Genomic DNA, 18200 nt, shown 5'->3' on the forward strand with positions numbered 1-18200 from the left:
TGCCGGTGGGGGAGAACGAGTTCACAGTCGAGTGAGTACACCTAGTGGTCTGTGTGGGTACTGCAGATCGTGTACTGCATGCCGGTGGGGGAGAATGAGTTTACAGTCGAGTGAGCACACCTAGTGGTTTGTTTTGGTACTGCAGAGTTCACAGTCGAGTGAGTGCACCTAGTGGTTCATTTGGGTACTGCAGATCGTGTACTGCATGCCGGTGGGGGAGAACGAGTTCACAGTCGAGTGAGTACACCTAGTGGTCTGTGTGGGTACTGCAGATCGTGTACTGCATGCCGGTGGGGGAGAACGAGTTCACAGTCGAGTGAGTACACCTAGTGGTCCGTGTGGGTACTGCAGATCGTGTACTGCATGCCGGTGGGGGAGAACGAGTTCACAGTCGAGTGAGTACACCTAGTGGTCTGTGTGGGTACTGCAGATCGTGTACTGCATGCCGGTGGGGGAGAACGAGTTTACAGTCGAGTGAGTACACCTAGTGGTTCATTTGGGTACTGCAGATCGTGTACTGCATGCCAGTGGGGGAGAATGAGTTTACAGTCGAGTGAGTACACCTAGTGGTTCATTTGGGTACTGCAGATCGTGTACTGCATGCCGGTGGGGGAGAATGAGTTTACAGTCGAGTGAGCACACCTAGTGGTTTGTTTTGGTACTGCAGAGTTCACAGTCGAGTGAGTGCACCTAGTGGTTCATTTGGGTACTGCAGATCGTGTACTGCATGCCAGTGGGGGAGAACGAGTTCACAGTCGAGTGAGTACACCTAGTGGTCCGTGTGGGTACTGCAGATCGTGTACTGCATGCCGGTGGGGGAGAACGAGTTCACAGTCGAGTGAGTACACCTAGTGGTCCGTGTGGGTACTGCAGAGTTCACAGTGTTGCTGCTCATTTGTAACATGTAACAACTTGTGTTTGCAGACAGTGTTTTGGGGACAGCCTGAACTGGGCGGGGTGTCTGATGACCATCCTGCTCGGGCAGCAGAGAAGATTCGAGGCGCTCGACTTCGCTTATCACATCCTCAAGATCAACAAGGCCGACCTCAAGGATGACGTCATCAAGGGAGTGGTGAGTTCTGCACAGACTCTAATGACATCACAAGTTGTGCACAGACTTTGATGACAACACAATTTCTTTGCACATACTTTTGTGACATCACAAGTTGTGCACAGACTCTGATGACATCACAAGTTATGTACAGATCATGATAACTTTACAACTTGTGCACAGACTTTGATGACAACACAATTTGTACACAGACTCTGATGACATCACAAGTTGTACACAGACTGTAGACATCACAAGTTGTGCACAGACTCTTTGACATGTGATGCCTATGTAATATTTTGAAGCAAGTCTGAATTTTTGCAGAAGAGAACATTCAAATGATAGTGTTACCTGGATAGACGGAGTATTGTGTGAGCACCTGAGACTGTGAAACTTTAAGACTGTTATGATTAAACTTTTGTCTCCCGTCCCAGAACCTTCGGCGGATGTGCGACCGTATCAGGAAGTTCCAGATCCTGAACACGCAGATCTTCGCGACGGTGAACAAGTACATGAAGTCTGGCGACGCGGACAGCCTGCCCGTGGAGCACGTGCGCTGCTTCCAGCCGCCCATCCACCAGTCGCTAGCCAGCTCATGCTAGGCAGGCTAGATATGCTAGGCATGCTAGATCAGGCTAGGCAATAATGGTGTAGTTTTAGCTATATACAGCCTCCCATCCACCAGTCGCTAGCAAGCTCATGCTAGGCATGCTAGATATGCTAGGCATGCTAGATCAGGCTAGGCAATAATGGTGTAGTTTTAGCTATATACAGCCTCCCATCCACCAGTCAGTAGCTAGCTTGTGCTAGGCAGGCTAGTTAATGCTAGATCTGCTAGTTCAGGCTACACTTTCTGCTAGGGGATGAGAGCCTAATTTTAGCTATATACAACCTCCTATCCACCAGTCACTAGCTCATGCTAACTTCCTGCTAGGTCATGCTACATGCCATGCTAACTTTTGATATACAGTATCCCCTGTCATGTAATTAGTGTTTAGCATTTTAGCTACATACGACCTAGTGTAGCTCATGCTAGTCAGTCCATGTCTAACTCTTGCTAGTGCTCCTGCTAAGTAGCGATTGTCTAGCTTTTAGCTAGTTTTTAGCTAGGTAGTCAAGACGCTTCCCATAACGTTATTTAATCTTCGATGCAGCTCTCCAGTTGCTTGTTTGTTGCCTGATGATGATGAAAATCGTGTCCATGAAGCGTGATCATGTAACTGGTGACTTGTTTGTCAAAACATTACTGTTTTGAAACAAAATTGTATGAAACTGGAATGTGGGAAAAGTCTTTTTCAAAACGACAATGCAGCCTACATCCATGTTCCTTTCATGTTGATATAGCTGCATTGCATTATCAATATAGCATTCCCCAACACCTTTGGTAAGGTATCATGTGCACTGCTTAAAATCAGCTTATATATATGTTATGCTGAAAAGTTAGAAATATGGGGATGTACATCTGGGCATTTGTAAGGGTTTACGTAGTAGAGAGTCTAATGTAAGAAATGTGTGAAGGGAAGAAAATACATTCAGAAGCCTGAGAGTGCAGGTTGCGTCTGGGAGGCACCTTTTCTTCCTATTGCAGACCAGTCAGTGCTTCATACAGCCTCTATACCAGACTAACTGCACTGGCTGTGGGGAGGATATTTGTCAGGGGGGTTTGGCCACCGTAGGTTTTCATGTACAGGTTCAGTCAGTCTCTTGGTAGTCTCTACCAGACTAACTACACTGGCTATAGGGAGGATATTTGCTGGGGGAGTTTGGCAATCATAAGGGAGCATTTGCCAGTGAAATTAAAGATACTGTGGGTATTGTTTGCTGAATTCTACTGCCCATACCCCGTAGGAAGGCCTGGTGGTGGCTACAAATGTATGCTTCATACGGGACAATTCTGCCGTTGATGCCACAGATAACGCCGCCTGTGACACAGTAATGTATTACACAGAGCTGCACAGGAAAACTGCCATGTGGCCAATCGTTGAGATTTGCCATATCTACACTGTAGTTACTCAGTTAGGGATGATTGTGGTGTGAAAATGTCGGTCAGCTGAGGAATTGGTCCACTTAATTACACTTTGCCATATGTAGTGTTAGCCTACAGCCCGATGTAGCCCTCAGAAGCCTGACACTACTCCAAGCTTTCGCAACTACTAGACTACTAGTATACAGTATACCCACATGTACTGTCGCAACTACAGGTATACAGTATATATATACACATGACCTGCTGATCACGGTAACCTAGGGCATAAAGCATGGTGTTCAGAGTTGATCTGGTACCACATTTTTTTGTACATTATGTTAAGTTACGCCAAAAAACAGTTACTCAAGCAACAGGATATGATTTTGGAGACGGTCAGATGTTTCAGTGTCACTTACGAAAGGTAGTGGATGCTACCTGAAACGTCTGAAGGTTTCCAAAATCATATCCAGTTTCTTGAGTAACTGTTATGGCGTGTCTTATTACCTGGATGTCTAACCTTCATCAACATATGATGTTAAGTAACAGTTTTAGGGGTAAAGTTGACTATTTTTTAGGAAACTGTCCCCAGACTTCAAGATGGTCAAAGAGTTTTGTTGAATTGTTCCTATACTTTGTACAAATGTTACTTTGCCAGTCTATATGATAACAGATATAATGTTTTTGTTTGGAGGCGGGGCTACCGTTGTTAGTGGTGTTTACTTTACAGCATGAAATGTACCAGTTCCAAGTGGGGCAGACCACGGTTGCTATGGTAACATGTATGTGATTGACAGGCTGAATTAACAGACTTTCTGGAGCTCTGGCATACTTTTGTAATAAGAAGACAGAAAAGTTATTCCTTTTAGTAACTTGTATGACAGTAGATACATACGGACAAGGTGGAACTTCAGTGAATTTATCAATGTTATTGTATTCTTTAGATTTATTGAAAATGACAGCACTAGTCTGAATGCAATGTTCGTATTATAACATTCCTCTTGATTTCCACCGACTTGTTTTGGGGTATTATTGTCCCTTATTTGTACATTATTACCTGAACTAGACGAATAATTGTAAAACTATGATGTTTTTTTTACAGCTAGATAGAATATCATTATGTAGAACAGTTTATAGGATATGTTGCCGAAGGTTTGTAGTTGGTTGATTGTTTAAGTGTGGTGCTCTGTAAACGCGTCTGGTAAGGAATTATATCAGTAACTACACAGGACATGTCTGTCTCTTTTGTGTCGGTAATTACCTGGGTACAGGGTTTGTAACAGGTGTGTTTAGCTGTATGTATGTGCGCGCGTGTGTGTGTGTGAATAGTGAAATGTACCATGTTTGTAACTGGTGTGCTTGACTGTGTGTGTGTGTTTGTGTGTGTGTGTGTGTGTGTGTTTATCTGTGTTTGTGTGTGTCTGTGTGTATGTATCAGTGTTTGTGTGTCTGTGTGTGTGGATCTGTGTGCGCATGCGTGTGTGAGTTTCTAAGTTTGTATCTGTGTGTGTGTGTGTGTGTGTGTGTGCAATTTTTTATGAATTCCTTGTCAAACTTAGTTTCTCTGTAAAAGTTTGGAAGACTGTATTATTTGCATTACGACCTAATTTAGCTTTAGGGCCATTTTTTGAATGGCAGAAAAGGAGGCGTTGTCAGCAGACAATGGCGACAAACTGAAGTCAAATTATCCAATTTAACACACAGTGAACAAGTAGGGCGCGCATGCGGACCGGTCCAGCAAGGTGCCAAAGGGGTAAAGGTTGATTTTATTGTTGGATGACAGAAAAGGAGGTGTTGTCCGAAGAAAATGGCGACAAAATGAAGTGTAATCAACCCAGTTTAACACACTAGTGAACAAGTAGGGCGCGCATGGGGACCGGTCCAGCAAGGTGCCAAAAGGGCAAAGGTCAGGCCCCAATCTCACTGGACCTGCGGATCATTGTAGACCTCGCTACTAGCGTGTTTCACCGAATGGCGGTTATACAGAGGCTGGTGTGTTACGCCGAAATTCGCCATCATGGCGGTTGCACCGACTGTCACAGATACAGATGCAACTCTCCATTCCATATATCTAATGAATAGATGAGTGGACAAGTTATTCCTTACGAGCAACCAAAACTGTCTCCGGGCTGCCCTCCAGGTCAAAACACCTTTAAGACTTTAATTGGGGTGTCAGTACAAGGGGGGTTCGCCTCCGGGGTGATCACTATTATTCTTTGTCCACAAAGGCTGATCTTATCAGCGTGACTCCTCACTGGAAACGATTCACTCACTTTCATCAAAAACCTTCCGATCGCCTTTATGCTTATGCTCAGCTGGCAATACATAAAAAGACACAGAAGCATGTTTTTAAACCAGTCACCAGTTTTATTATCCTTTCACGTTCAAACATTCACTGTCAACCCGTTGATTTCTGGGACGTACACACATGTCCGGAAATTGTTATCAAACTTTATCGAACAGTTTCTTAAAGGATATTTTCACCATAAATTCCCTGCCAGTATTAGTAATCAGATTCGATGCGTCAGTGGTCGGGAGATTTTTGCATTTTCCGTAATGTTTAAGATATGTGGCGGACAAACTTAAATGCTGCAGTAATGATATAAACCCTAATCACCATTTTACTATTACATCTAGCAATGAACTTATTCATGGCCTAAAATTCTGTCCCTTGTAAATATGTGTTTTCTTTCAATAATGAAATGTTGTGCAATGAAATCTTAGTGGACAGCAGTTCTAGTATACAATCCTAATCAGCATTCGGCCATGTTAAGTATCACCAAAGAAATTAGAAATCAAAGTTGGAGATTTGAAGTTGGATAAACAAGGATGACTAGTACTGAGACAAGCATCCTTCAGTTGGCGTTTCAATGAATTTGGAGGCTTTTGAAAGTCTACTGACTCATCGTCGCACTCTCTGCATCATTATATAGGAGCTCGAGCATTTTTTAGAGCATTCGAAAAATTTGGCTGGCCCTTTAGCATCACTTTCATCCATGCACTTGTTTGCACATTCCATTTCCTCTTTGGAATATATACCCCTCTTCCCCATCTCCACCTCCTGTGGTTCTGTTAGGACAAGAGAAGAAATTTTAGAAATACTGATATCAAGCCCAGGTGGGACATTGACAACAAAATTGGCAACAAAATCAGCAACAACTGGCGAGAAGGAGAAAAGCAATCTACGACGTGCTACAATAATGGAATGGTCACGTCACAGTTATGAAGTTATGAAGTTATTTTTGGTTCTTCCCAACCAAAAAAGTACAACTCAGTACGGTACAATGCAGATCAGCTCAAACGTACCTCCTGCCTCAGCATCCAGATCCTCATCTTCCAGGTCCTCATCCTCGGCCAGCAGGTCTTCCTCAGCCTGCTCCCGCTTCTCCATCGCCGCCTCCTCTAGATCTTTTGGGACAAGAGAAGAGTATCATAGAAATGCTTATATCAAGCAAGGTGGGAAACATTGACAACAAGTGAAAACCGGTCTTCGACATGCAGCCATTTGTATGTCTCAGCTAGGATAGGATGAATTGACGCGGTACATTAGAGCTCAAACGTACCTTCTATCCCGGCCAACAAGTCCTCCAACTGGTCCCGCAGGGCTTGCAGACCCTCCTCGCGCGGAGCAGGGAAGGCCGCGGCGAGCACCAGGCAGCCCAGGAAAAGGACGCACACGGACAGCTTCATCTTCGAATGGTCTGGTGAACTCTGAGGAAAGATGGTGAAACAAATTACAAAGTTACACATGATTCAGGCCTGTTTATGCATGTAATGGATATGTGCGTGCTTGCAGCGTTGCTCTACTGGTTCGTGCTTGTCGGGCACTGTACAAGATAAATGTCGGCCTTTTTTGGTACGTTTTTCTTAAAGGTTTTTTTTCATGTCCTTTGCCTTTTGAATACCCCGTCAATAGGGTTATTAGGCTGGTGAATCAGGGTAAATTTCCTTTGGTTTTACCGTAGAAATACAATGACGACTTTTTAACAACTGGCATATCCTTCCTCTTAAACAGTCTTTTGTTAAATCTGACGTCTGTGTGAAAACGCCGGGGGCACGTCGAACACGGCTGCCTGAGAAAGGTGTGCGCCTCCTGCGATTATTGTTTGTCCACGAACGCTGATCGTATCAAATTAACCACTTCGGGAACTACTGTCTAGTATTTCACAGATACACGGAAGCACACGTGACGCACACAGAAACACACAGCCCCGAAAATATCATATTTTTGAAGAAAAAAAGTGATATGTGTCCATGCAGAAAGTTGTCCATCAATACAGGAAAGACCGATAACAAAATAGAAAAAAAGTATTGTGAGAGCGCGAATAAACCAAAGAAGTGCTCTGGATTCTAACAAAGGCAGATAGTGTGATATCGATAGTGTAATCAGTCACACAGTGTAGGTCCGCTCCAAGTATCCATTACTGTAAAATTGTCTATCTGTCCGGGGGCAACCAGCTGACCTGTAAGTCCGCATAAAGGCCAGGCGGACGGCTGGATTGTGACCTATCTGGATAAATGAAAGCTAACTTTTTCCATTTTCATTTTAGATGTACCACCACGGTAACTTTGATTCGTTTTAAACTCGATGCATGTCGTTTTAGATCAATGAATTCGCTGTGAATCTGAGGGTTCATAAATGAGACAACTCTGATGCATTCCTAGCGTCCTGAAAGCCATCTTTGTCACTATAGACTCTGATTGATAGAATCGCATGTGAATTACACAAACAAACAAACAAACAAACAAAGCAATTAAAACGATTCCTGCAAATATGACCCAAGAGTAATTGCGCTGCTACCGTGTTGCTACTTACCGAGTTTCTTGTCAGGCGGGTCACGGTGAGATTGTCGTCTGGAGATCTTCCGTCCACGTCTTCTCGGTCTGGAGACGACGGAATAAAGTGAGGGAAAGGGGGTGAAAGGGGCTCTATTTAACTGTTTCTGTGCTGCAATTATCGATATAAATAGACATTGGTGACCTAATTCCAACCTCCTCCTCCACGGGTCTCCAGATAATGACACCACCTTAAACAAAAGGCTCTCAGACTCCTTGCATACTTATATCATCTCAACGAACCGATTCTAGGTACAGTTAGTCCGTGGACAGAATTGAAATCGTTCTTAACTAAATTAGACAACTCCAAGTATTTTTCGAATCATCGATTTTTTCTATGCACGTTTGTTGACACTTCCACCCGTTCCTCCTAGCTTGTGTTGGCTAAACATGTCCAAGTGTTGTGAGACAGTCGTGAAACATTTTACACCTATATCCTGAACTCTGACCTCCGAACAAATTTACGTACAAATCTTTCTGATCCAATTCTCATAGTCTGTATTTAAGTATTTTAAGGACATTTATTGATGTATAACTGAGTTGTATGACCAATTTTAATGTCAAGTTAAACTGTATCATAACTTAATTAAGTGTAATTTTCTATTTATACATTTGTGTTTTTGTCCCTGTAAATGTTGGCTCTCGAAATCAGCCATGCTGCCTGAGAGACTGCGTAGTGTCTTGTTACATTTGCAAATAAATAAATTCCAACTGTCTGATCATGTTATATAATCTGTGAACCTGCAATGCCTCATCCTGGCCGTTCCACGGACACTGAGTTTGAGCAACATCCTCCATTTGATGTCGTTATTGGTATCTTTGTCTTGGTACGTTAGATGTAGCTTTTAACGACAGAGGTGGGATGAATTAGATATGAAATGTGCATGATCAAAAGTTCAAATCTTCCAACACCTGAAGTGCACTGCTGTAGGCATACGGTATGGCCTGATCCCAGTCGTTTAGCGGGTCATAGGTGAGAAGAATCGTTCTGAGAGGTTTTAACGATTTATTCAGAATGTTAACAAATTCTGCAATATGTTTTTTTTTTTTTACCAAACATTTTTTTCGCACACAATGGTTAGAATTCAGTCGTATAGTCGGGAGTGTGCTACTAGTTAGGATATACTTGGTGTAAAATACACATTGGTAAAAAGTTAAGATCTTCCAACCCCTGGCTGTGTCGCTCAGATTCCACAAGTTTTTCAACGCGTTATGGCGGGCGGCGCGCGACGCTAGCGCAAATCGGGTACAAATACTTTTGTGATTTCACTTAAATACAGGATCATACAGTGGTATCATTTATGAACAAAGGGTGGATTAGCCTCCAAGCATATTTTCTAACTTGTGACAAGGGCTTCAAGCCATGCAGTTTTTGCGTCCGGGCGCCTAAGATTGAGTAACATAGCAAAAAAGAGAGCGAAATCACTGGTGAGACCCATTGTAAAATACAACGCGGATTCGAAGGACACTTCCAAACGGGAGCGCAGTGATTTTCTTGCCATCTTGAATATTTTTCAAGAGTTGATAGGAGGGGGGGGGTGTAGGAAATCAGGGTGAATTTCCTTTGGTTTTACCGTAGAAATCCAATGACAACTTTTAACAACTGGCAGATCCTTCCTCTTTAACAGACAACCCCGTATTTTTCTTCTTTTGTTAAAAGTTGATGTCTGTGTGAAAACGCCGGGGGCACATAGGACACGGCTGGCTGAGAAAGGTGTACGCCTCCTGCGATTATTGTTTGTCCACGAACGCTGACCGTATCAAATTAACCACTTCAGGAATTACTGTCTGGTATTTCATAGATACAAAGAAACGCACACACACACAAACAAACACAGACACAGCCCCGAAAATATCACCTTCTTGACAAAAGTGATTAGTCTCCAGGCAGAAAGCCTATCCATCAATACAGCACAGACCGATAACAAAGTAGAAAAAAGCACTGCGAGAGCGCAAACCTCCACAAGAAGTGCTCTGGATTCTAACAAAGGCAGATAGTGTGATATCGATAGTGTAATCAGTTGCACAATGTAGGTCCGCTCCAAGTATCCATTACTGTGATTGTGGTAAAATTGTCTATCTGGGCCGGGGGAACTAACTGACCTGTAACGAAAAGTAGTGGATGCTACTTGAAACGTCTGACCGTTTCCAAAATCATATCCAGTTGTTTGAGTAATTGCTTTTTTGGCGTAACTGACCTGTAAGTCGGAATAAAGGCCAAACGAACGGCTGGATTGTGACCTATATGGATTTCATTAGTGAAAAGTTAAGATCTTCCAACCCCTGGCTGTGTCGCCGTAGGCACGTGGTTCCGGTCTGACCCTGGTCATTATGTCGGTTATCAGGCCGACGCTTTTCTTAAGGGCATGAATCCGCAGCGACCACGAGGCCCAAAACGTGCCGCCAACGCGCCGCCAAAGTGCCACCAAAGTGCCGCCAAAGTGCCGCCAAAGTGCCATCATCGCGGTTCTGGTCTGACCCTAGTCATTATGTCGGTTATCAGGCCGACACTTTTCTCAAGGACATAAATCCGCAGCGACCACTGCTAGTGCTAGTTAGGATATGCTTGGTATGAAATAAACATTAGTGAAAAGTTAAGATCTTCCAACCCATGGCTGTGTCGCCGTAGGCACGTGGTTCTGGTCTGACCCTGGTCATTATGTCGGTTATCAGGCCGACACTTTTCTCAAGAACACGAATCCGTAGCGACCAAGAGGCCGCCAACGTGCCGCCAACGCGCCGCCAAAGTGCCGCCAAAGTGCCATCAACGCGGTTCTGGTCTGACCCTAGTCATTATGTCGGTTATCAGGCCGACACTTTTCTCAAGAACACGAATCCGCTGCGACCAAGAGGCCGCCAACGTGCCGCCAACGCGCCGCCAAAGTGCCGCCAAAGTGCCATCAACGCGGTTCTGGTCTGACCCTAGTCATTATGTCGATTATCAGGCCGACACTTTTCTCAAGGACACGAATCCGCTGCGACCAAGAGGCCCAAAACGTGCCGCCAACGTGCTGCCAACTTGCCGCGGGTCCGGCCAGAAGAGCGGGGATCTCACTGGCCTGCGGCACGCTGGCGGTCTCACTGTGGCACGCTGGCGGTCTTACTGCCACATAGATTGGATTTGTGTTACCCTTGAGAAATGTTTTGGACTGACGACCGATATAGTAGCGAAATGGTCTGTAAAAGAGGAGATAAAAGAATCAACTGTGTAAAACTCTTTGGAAGTCTGTATAATTCGCATTACTAACAAATAACTTTAACTTAACTTAACTAACAAATAAGCCTCTCAGAAAAAAACTTCATTTTCGCTGTTTTTCAACGCGTTATGGCGGGCGGCGCGCGACGCTAGCGCAAATCGGGTGCCAATACTTTTGTGATTTCACTTAAATACAGGATCATACAGTGGTATCATTTATGAACAAAGGGTGGATTAGCCTCTAAGCATATTTTCCAAAATTTGTGACAAGGGCTTCAAGCCATGCAGTTTTTTGCGTCCGGGCGCCTAAGATTGAGTAGCATAGCAAAAAAGAGAGCGAAATCAGTGGTGAGACCCATTGTAAAATACAACGCGAATTCGAAGGACACTTCCAAACGGGAGCGCAGTGATTTTCTTGCCATCTTGAATATTTTTCAAGAGTTGATAGGAGGGGTGAGGGCGTAGGGAAAAATTTTTGACCTGGAGGGAGGGTCTAGGAGTCTTTTTTAACCCGACCCTCTGACGACCCCCCCCCTCCCCCCCTTCGTACAGTCCCTACAGTCCCTTAGGTCCTATCTCACTGGACCAGCGGCACGTTGGCGACCTCGCTGCATCCTAAATTGGCATAATATTCCATTTCTGGTATCAAGTGAATATGATTCACAAAAGGTAGCAGACTACATTATTTCGCCTATGCGGATTTAAATGGTTAAGGGCCCCAAAGTGAGAAGGTTCGACGCCTCAAAATTTATATCAGGGTGCACAAGGAAACTACAAGAATGTTTGACTTCAGGGTACAATCTACAAAATGCCTGCTCATTCTCTTTCAAAAGCCACTTTTATTTGACCCCCAACGGAGGTCACCATACTGCAGCCGATGCACGGCAGTTGGCGGGAACCATGTCCAGGCAAATTTACCACCCCGACCAATCGATAGCATTGAAACTCAGATTCGTATCAGCCATGACCCGACATATCGCTTTCTAACCTGCGTTAACGACAGACTCACTAAATCTGACAAAACAAACTCGCCAGTGAGATGGTGGAAGGTGTCAGCTTCCAAACGATGTTTTCAGATTGACAATTTTAACACTTTGGAAGTGATTGAATGTGTCCGCGATTTAACGTTTATAGAAAAGTAGTAGAAACTTTTTTTTTTCTAAACGTTAAACGAGTTTGTTTTGCCAGAGTTAGTCGTTAACGCAAGTTAGAAAGCGATTTGTCGGGTCATGGCTGATACGAATCTGAGTTTCAATGCGATCGATTGGTCGGGGTGATCTACGCCGGCCGAAACAAACGACGTAATCCCGCTCATACAGTCTCAACACTGACGCAAAACAAACGTCGTAATCCCGCTCATACAGTCTCAACACTGACGCAAAACAAACGTCGTAATCCCGCTCATACAGTCTCAACACTGACGTAATCCCGCTCATACCGTCTCAACACTGACGTAATCCCGCTCATACAGTCTCAACACTGACGTAATCCCGCTCATACCGTCTCAACACTGACGTAATCCCGCTCATACCGTCTCAACACTGACGTAATCCCGCTCATACAGTATAAAAACTGACGTAATCCCGCTCATACCGTCTCAACACTGACGTAATCCCGCTCATACCGTCTCAACACTGACGTAATCCCGCTCATACCGTCTCAACACTGACGTAATCCCGCTCATACAGTCTCAACACTGACGCAATCCCGCTCATACAGTCTCAACACTGACGCAATCCCGCTCATACAGTCTCAACACTGACTTAATCCCGCTCATACAGTCTCAACACTGACGCAATCCCGCTCATACAGTCTCAACACTGACGTAATCCCGCTCATACCGTCTCAACACTGACGCAATCCCGCTCATACAGTCTCAACACTGACGCAATCCCGCTCATACAGTCTCAACACTGACGCAATCCCGCTCATACCGTCTCAACACTGACGTAATCCCGCTCATACCGTCTCAACACTGACGTAATCCCGCTCATACCGTCTCAACACTGACGTAATCCCGCTCATACCGTCTCAACACTGACGTAATCCCGCTCATACCGTCTCAACACTGACGCAATCCCGCTCATACCGTCTCAACACTGACGTAATCCCGCTCATACCGTCTCAACACTGACGTAATCCCGCTCATACCGTCTCAACACTGACGCAATCCCGCTCATACCGTCTCAACACTGACGTAATCCCGCTCATACCGTCTCAACACTGACGTAATCCCGCTCATACAGTATAAAAACTGACGTAATCCCGCTCATACCGTCTCAACACTGACGTAATCCCGCTCATACCGTCTCAACACTGACGTAATCCCGCTCATACCGTCTCAACACTGACGTAATCCCGCTCATACAGTCTCAACACTGACGCAATCCCGCTCATACAGTCTCAACACTGACGCAATCCCGCTCATACAGTCTCAACACTGACTTAATCCCGCTCATACAGTCTCAACACTGACGCAATCCCGCTCATACAGTCTCAACACTGACGCAATCCCGCTCATACAGTCTCAACACTGACGCAATCCCGCTCATACAGTCTCAACACTGACGCAATCCCGCTCATACCGTCTCAACACTGACGTAATCCCGCTCATACCGTCTCAACACTGACGTAATCCCGCTCATACCGTCTCAACACTGACGCAATCCCGCTCATACCGTCTCAACACTGACGTAATCCCGCTCATACCGTCTCAACACTGACGTAATCCCGCTCATACCGTCTCAACACTGACGTAATCCCGCTCATACAGTCTCAACACTGACGTAATCCCGCTCATACCGTCTCAACACTGACGTAATCCCGCTCATACAGTCTCAACACTGACGTAATCCCGCTCATACAGTCTCAACACTGACGTAATCCCGCTCATACCGTCTCAACACTGACGTAATCCCGCTCATACCGTCTCAACACTGACGTAATCCCGCTCATACAGTCTCAACACTGACGTAATCCCGCTCATACCGTCTCAACACTGACGTAATCCCGCTCATACCGTCTCAACACTGACGCAATCCCGCTCATACAGTCTAAAAACTGACGTGTTCCTCTACAATTCAGCGCAGTTTTCGCCTCGCTGACGTGCACAGAAGAATCTCTACAGCTTGGTCAAATTATGGGACGCACTACTTTATACCCGAACTACTATTGTGTGTGTAATATGCTACCTTTATGTTCCAGCCCACAGTGGGCAAACACACGGGCCACCGGTTACACAAACATTTTATTCACACAGAACTGACACCTTGCGGATTACAGAAATACTGCACCCACTTGGAGTTTGGTGTCTACTAAGTTAAAACGTTTTTGATTTCTTTTCTATTCAGAAACAAGATACATATGGCCATTGACGTAGTGGCGCGCTACAGTCAAGTACTTATTTCACAGCGCCACAAAAAAGCTATAAAAAGATTAGACAGCGGCATTGACAAACTTAAGGAAATATCTGAACAAACGTAACATGAATAATATATGACTGAAATAAAGCTATCAAATTACTGAAAGTAACAACGTAATAAATTCATAAATATACAAAGTAACAACTTTGATGTGTGCATGTCTTAGCTCATTCTTCTCTTCACCTTCAGATCACCTCATTTTCATCCTTATATAATAATTTCTATTCATTTCTTTCTCCAATAATTTGAATGAAACTTGTTTCAATTTGAAAACAAATACAGGATATAAAGAACACTAACAGAAAGTACGCATATTCCAAGAATAACAATCTTTATGTATGACATAATCTGACTTTTCCAGTTTGTCTCATGGACTCTATGTCCTTTGATTGTGTCTCCTTCCATGGAAAGGAAAAAAAAACTACCTACAATCGTCAAAAAATTCATGGTCTAACATAAGACTGTGTGGACAACTGTACCTGTATAGCCGGTATAACCACCCTTCGGCATAACACACGCGACAGGTTTCTCCCTAGTGTAGTATTTTCATGGCGGATCCTTTATCTAACAACAGGCCTCTTCTCTGCTTTAGTATTCTCATGGCGGATCCTTTATCTAACTACAGGCTTCTTCTCTGCTTTAGTATTCTCATGGCGGATCTTTTATCTAACTACAGGCCTCTTCTCTGCTTTAGTATTCTCATGGCGGACCCTTTATCTAACTACAGGCCTCTTCTCTGCTTTAGTATTCTCATGGCGGATCCTTTATCTAACTACAGGCCTCTTCTCTGCTTTAGTATTCTCATGGCGGATCCTTTATCTAACTACAGGCCTCTTCTCTGCTTTAGTATTCTCATGGCGGATCCTTTATCTAACTACAGGCCTCTTCTCTGCTTTAGTATTCTCATGGCGGACCCTTTATCTAACTACAGGCCTCTTCTCTGCTTTAGTATTCTCATGGCGGATCCTTTATCTAACTACAGGCCTCTTCTCTGCTTTAGCATTCTCATGGCGGACCCTTTTATCTAACTACAGGCCTCTTTTCTGCTTTAGTATTCTCATGGCGGATCCTTTATCTAACCACAGACCTCTTCTCTGCTTTAGTATTCTCATGGCGGATCCTTTATCTAACTAAAGGTCTCTTCTCTGCTTTAGTATTCTCATGGCGGATCCTTTATCTAACTACAGACCTCTTCTCTGCTTTAGTATTCTCATGGCGGACCCTTTATCTAACAACAGGCCTCTTCTCTGCTTTAGTATTCTCATGGCGGATCCTTTATCTAACTACAGGCCTCTTCTCTGCTTTAGTATTCTCATGGCGGATCCTTTATCTAACTACAGACCTCTTCTCTGCTTTAGTATTCTCATGGCGGACCCTTTATCTAACTACAGGCCTCTTCTCTGCTTTAGTATTCTCATGGCGGATCCTTTATCTAACTACAGGCCTCTTCTCTGCTTTAGTATTCTCATGGCGGATCCTTTATCTAACTACAGGCCTCTTCTCTGCTTTAGTATTCTCATGGCGGACCCTTTATCTAACTACAGGCCTCTTCTCTGCTTTAGTATTCTCATGGCGGATCCTTTATCTAACTACAGGCCTCTTCTCTGCTTTAGCATTCTCATGGCGGACCCTTTTATCTAACTACAGGCCTCTTTTCTGCTTTAGTATTCTCATGGCGGATCCTTTATCTAACCACAGACCTCTTCTCTGCTTTAGTATTCTCATGGCGGATCCTTCATCTAACTACAGACCTCTTCTCTGCTTTAGTATTCTCATGGCGGACCCTTTATCTAACTACAGGCCTCTTCTCTGCTTTAGTATTCTCATGGCGGATCCTTTATCTAACTATAGGCCTCTTCTCTGCTTTAGTATTCTCATGGCGGATCCTTTATCTAACTACAGGCCTCTTCTCTGCTTTAGTATTCTCATGGCGGACCCTTTATGTAACTACAGGCCTCTTCTCTGCTTTAGTATTCTCATGACGGACCCTTTATCTAACTACAGACCTCTTCTCTGCTTTAGTATTCTCATGACGGACCCTTTATCTAACTACAGACCTCTTCTCTGCTTTAGTATTCTCATGACGGACCCTTTATCTAACTACAGACCTCTTCTCTGCTTTAGTATTCTCATGACGGACCCTTTATCTAACTACAGACCTCTTCTCTGCTTTAGTATTCTCATGACGGACCCTTTATCTAACTACAGACCTCTTCTCTGCTTTAGTATTCTCATGGCGGACCCTTTATCTAACTACAGGCCTCTTCTCTGCTTTAGTATTCTCATGGCGGACCCTTTTATCTAACCACAGGCCTCTTCTCTGCTTTAGTATTCTCATGGCGGACCCTTTATCTAACTACAGGCCTCTTCTCTGCTTTAGTATTCTCATGGCGGACCCTTTATCTAGCTACATGCCTCTTCTCTGCTTTGGTATTCTCATGGCGGAGCCTTCATCTAACTACAGGCCTCTTCTCTGCTTTAGGATTCTCATGGCGGAGCCTTCATCTAACTACAGGCCTCTTCTCTGCTTTAGTATTCTCATGGCGGAGCCTTCATCTAACTACAGGCCTCTTCTCTGCTTTAGTATTCTCATGGCGGATCCTTTTATCTAACTACAGGCCTCTTCTCTCCTTAAGTATTCTCATGGCGGAGCCTTTATCTAACTATAGGCCTCTTCTCTGCTTTAGTATTCTCATGGCGGACCCTTTATCTAACTACAGGCCTCTTCTCTGCTTTAGTATTCTCATGGCGGATCCTTTATCTAACTATAGGCCTCTTCTCTGCTTTAGTATTCTCATGGCGGACCCTTTATCTAACTACAGGCCTCTTCTCTGCTTTAGTATTCTCATGGCGGACCCTTTATCTAACTACAGGCCTCTTCTCTGCTTTAGTATTCTCATGGCGCACCCTTTATCTAACTACAGGCCTCTTTTCTGCTTTAGTATTCTCATGGCGGATCCTTTATTAAACTACAGGCCTCTTCTCTGCTTTAGTATTCTCATGGCGGACCCTTTATCTAACTACAGGCCTCTTCTCTGCTTTAGTATTCTCATGGCGGACCCTTTATCTAACTACAGGCCTCTTCTCTGCTTTAGTATTCTCATGGCGGACCCTTTATCTAACTACAGGCCTCTTCTCTGCTTTAGTATTCTCATGGCGGACCCTTTATCTAACTACAGGCCTCTTCTCTGCTTTAGTATTCTCATGGCGGACCCTTTATCTAGCTACATGCCTCTTCTCTGCTTTAGTATTCTCATGGCGGATCCTTTATCTAACTACAGGCCTCTTCTCTGCTTTAGTATTCTCATGGCGGATCCTTTATCTAACTACAGGCCTCTTCTCTGCTTTAGTATTCTCATGGCGGACCCTTTATCTAACTACAGGCCTCTTCTCTGCTTTAGTATTCTCATGGCGGACCCTTTATCTAGCTACATGCCTCTTCTCTGCTTTAGTATTCCCATGGCGGACCCTTTATCTAACTACAGGCCTCTTCTCTGCTTTAGTATTCTCATGGCGGACCCTTTATCTAGCTACATGCCTCTTCTCTGCTTTGGTATTCTCATGGCGGACCCTTTATCTAACTACAGGCCTCTTCTCTGCTTTAGTATTCTCATGGCGGACCCTTTTATCTAACCACAGGCCTCTTCTCTGCTTTAGTATTCTCATGGCGGACCCTTTATCTAACTATAGGCCTCTTCTCATGGCGCAATCTTTATGTAACTACAGCCCTCT

General features: G+C 44.4%; 2 protein-coding genes across 5 annotated transcripts in view; one reads left to right on the forward strand and one right to left on the reverse strand.

Annotated features, from left to right (window-relative positions):
- LOC136436049 (cytoplasmic FMR1-interacting protein 2-like) overlaps positions 1 to 3849 on the forward strand; it is a 31594-nt gene extending 27745 nt beyond the window's left edge. For all 4 annotated transcript variants that reach the window (XM_066429747.1, XM_066429743.1, XM_066429744.1 and 1 more), the window contains 2 exons: positions 925 to 1072; positions 1486 to 3849. In XM_066429747.1, the coding sequence (XP_066285844.1) occupies positions 925 to 1072; positions 1486 to 1653 (316 nt within the window). In that variant the 3' untranslated portion in view covers positions 1654 to 3849. The remainder of the gene's footprint in view (positions 1 to 924; positions 1073 to 1485) is intronic.
- A 1509-nt stretch (positions 3850 to 5358) lies between these two features.
- Positions 5359 to 7926, reverse strand: LOC136436050 (uncharacterized). Its single transcript, XM_066429748.1, has 4 exons — positions 7831 to 7926; positions 6578 to 6725; positions 6321 to 6422; positions 5359 to 6083 (listed from the first exon to the last, which is right to left on the reverse strand). Exons 2-4 carry the CDS (start codon positions 6702 to 6704, stop codon positions 5917 to 5919), a joined length of 396 nt encoding a protein of 131 aa, XP_066285845.1. The 5' UTR covers positions 6705 to 6725; positions 7831 to 7926; the 3' UTR covers positions 5359 to 5916.
- Positions 7927 to 18200: the final 10274 nt, after the last annotated feature.

Source organism: Branchiostoma lanceolatum, chromosome 6, assembly GCF_035083965.1.
Source record: "Branchiostoma lanceolatum isolate klBraLanc5 chromosome 6, klBraLanc5.hap2, whole genome shotgun sequence".
NCBI classification, from domain to species: Eukaryota; Metazoa; Chordata; class Leptocardii; order Amphioxiformes; family Branchiostomatidae; genus Branchiostoma; species Branchiostoma lanceolatum.

Coding starts and splice junctions, on each gene's coding strand:
- LOC136436050 (XM_066429748.1), bottom strand. CDS start 6,704: ATGAAGCTGTCCGTGTGCGTCCTTTTCCTGGGCTGCCTGGTGCTCGCC. Junction 6,423..6,577: donor CTTGTTGGCCGGGATAGAAG/GTACGTTTGAGC, acceptor TTGTCCCAAAAG/ATCTAGAGGAGGCGGCGATG. Junction 6,084..6,320: donor TCTGGATGCTGAGGCAGGAG/GTACGTTTGAGC, acceptor TTGTCCTAACAG/AACCACAGGAGGTGGAGATG.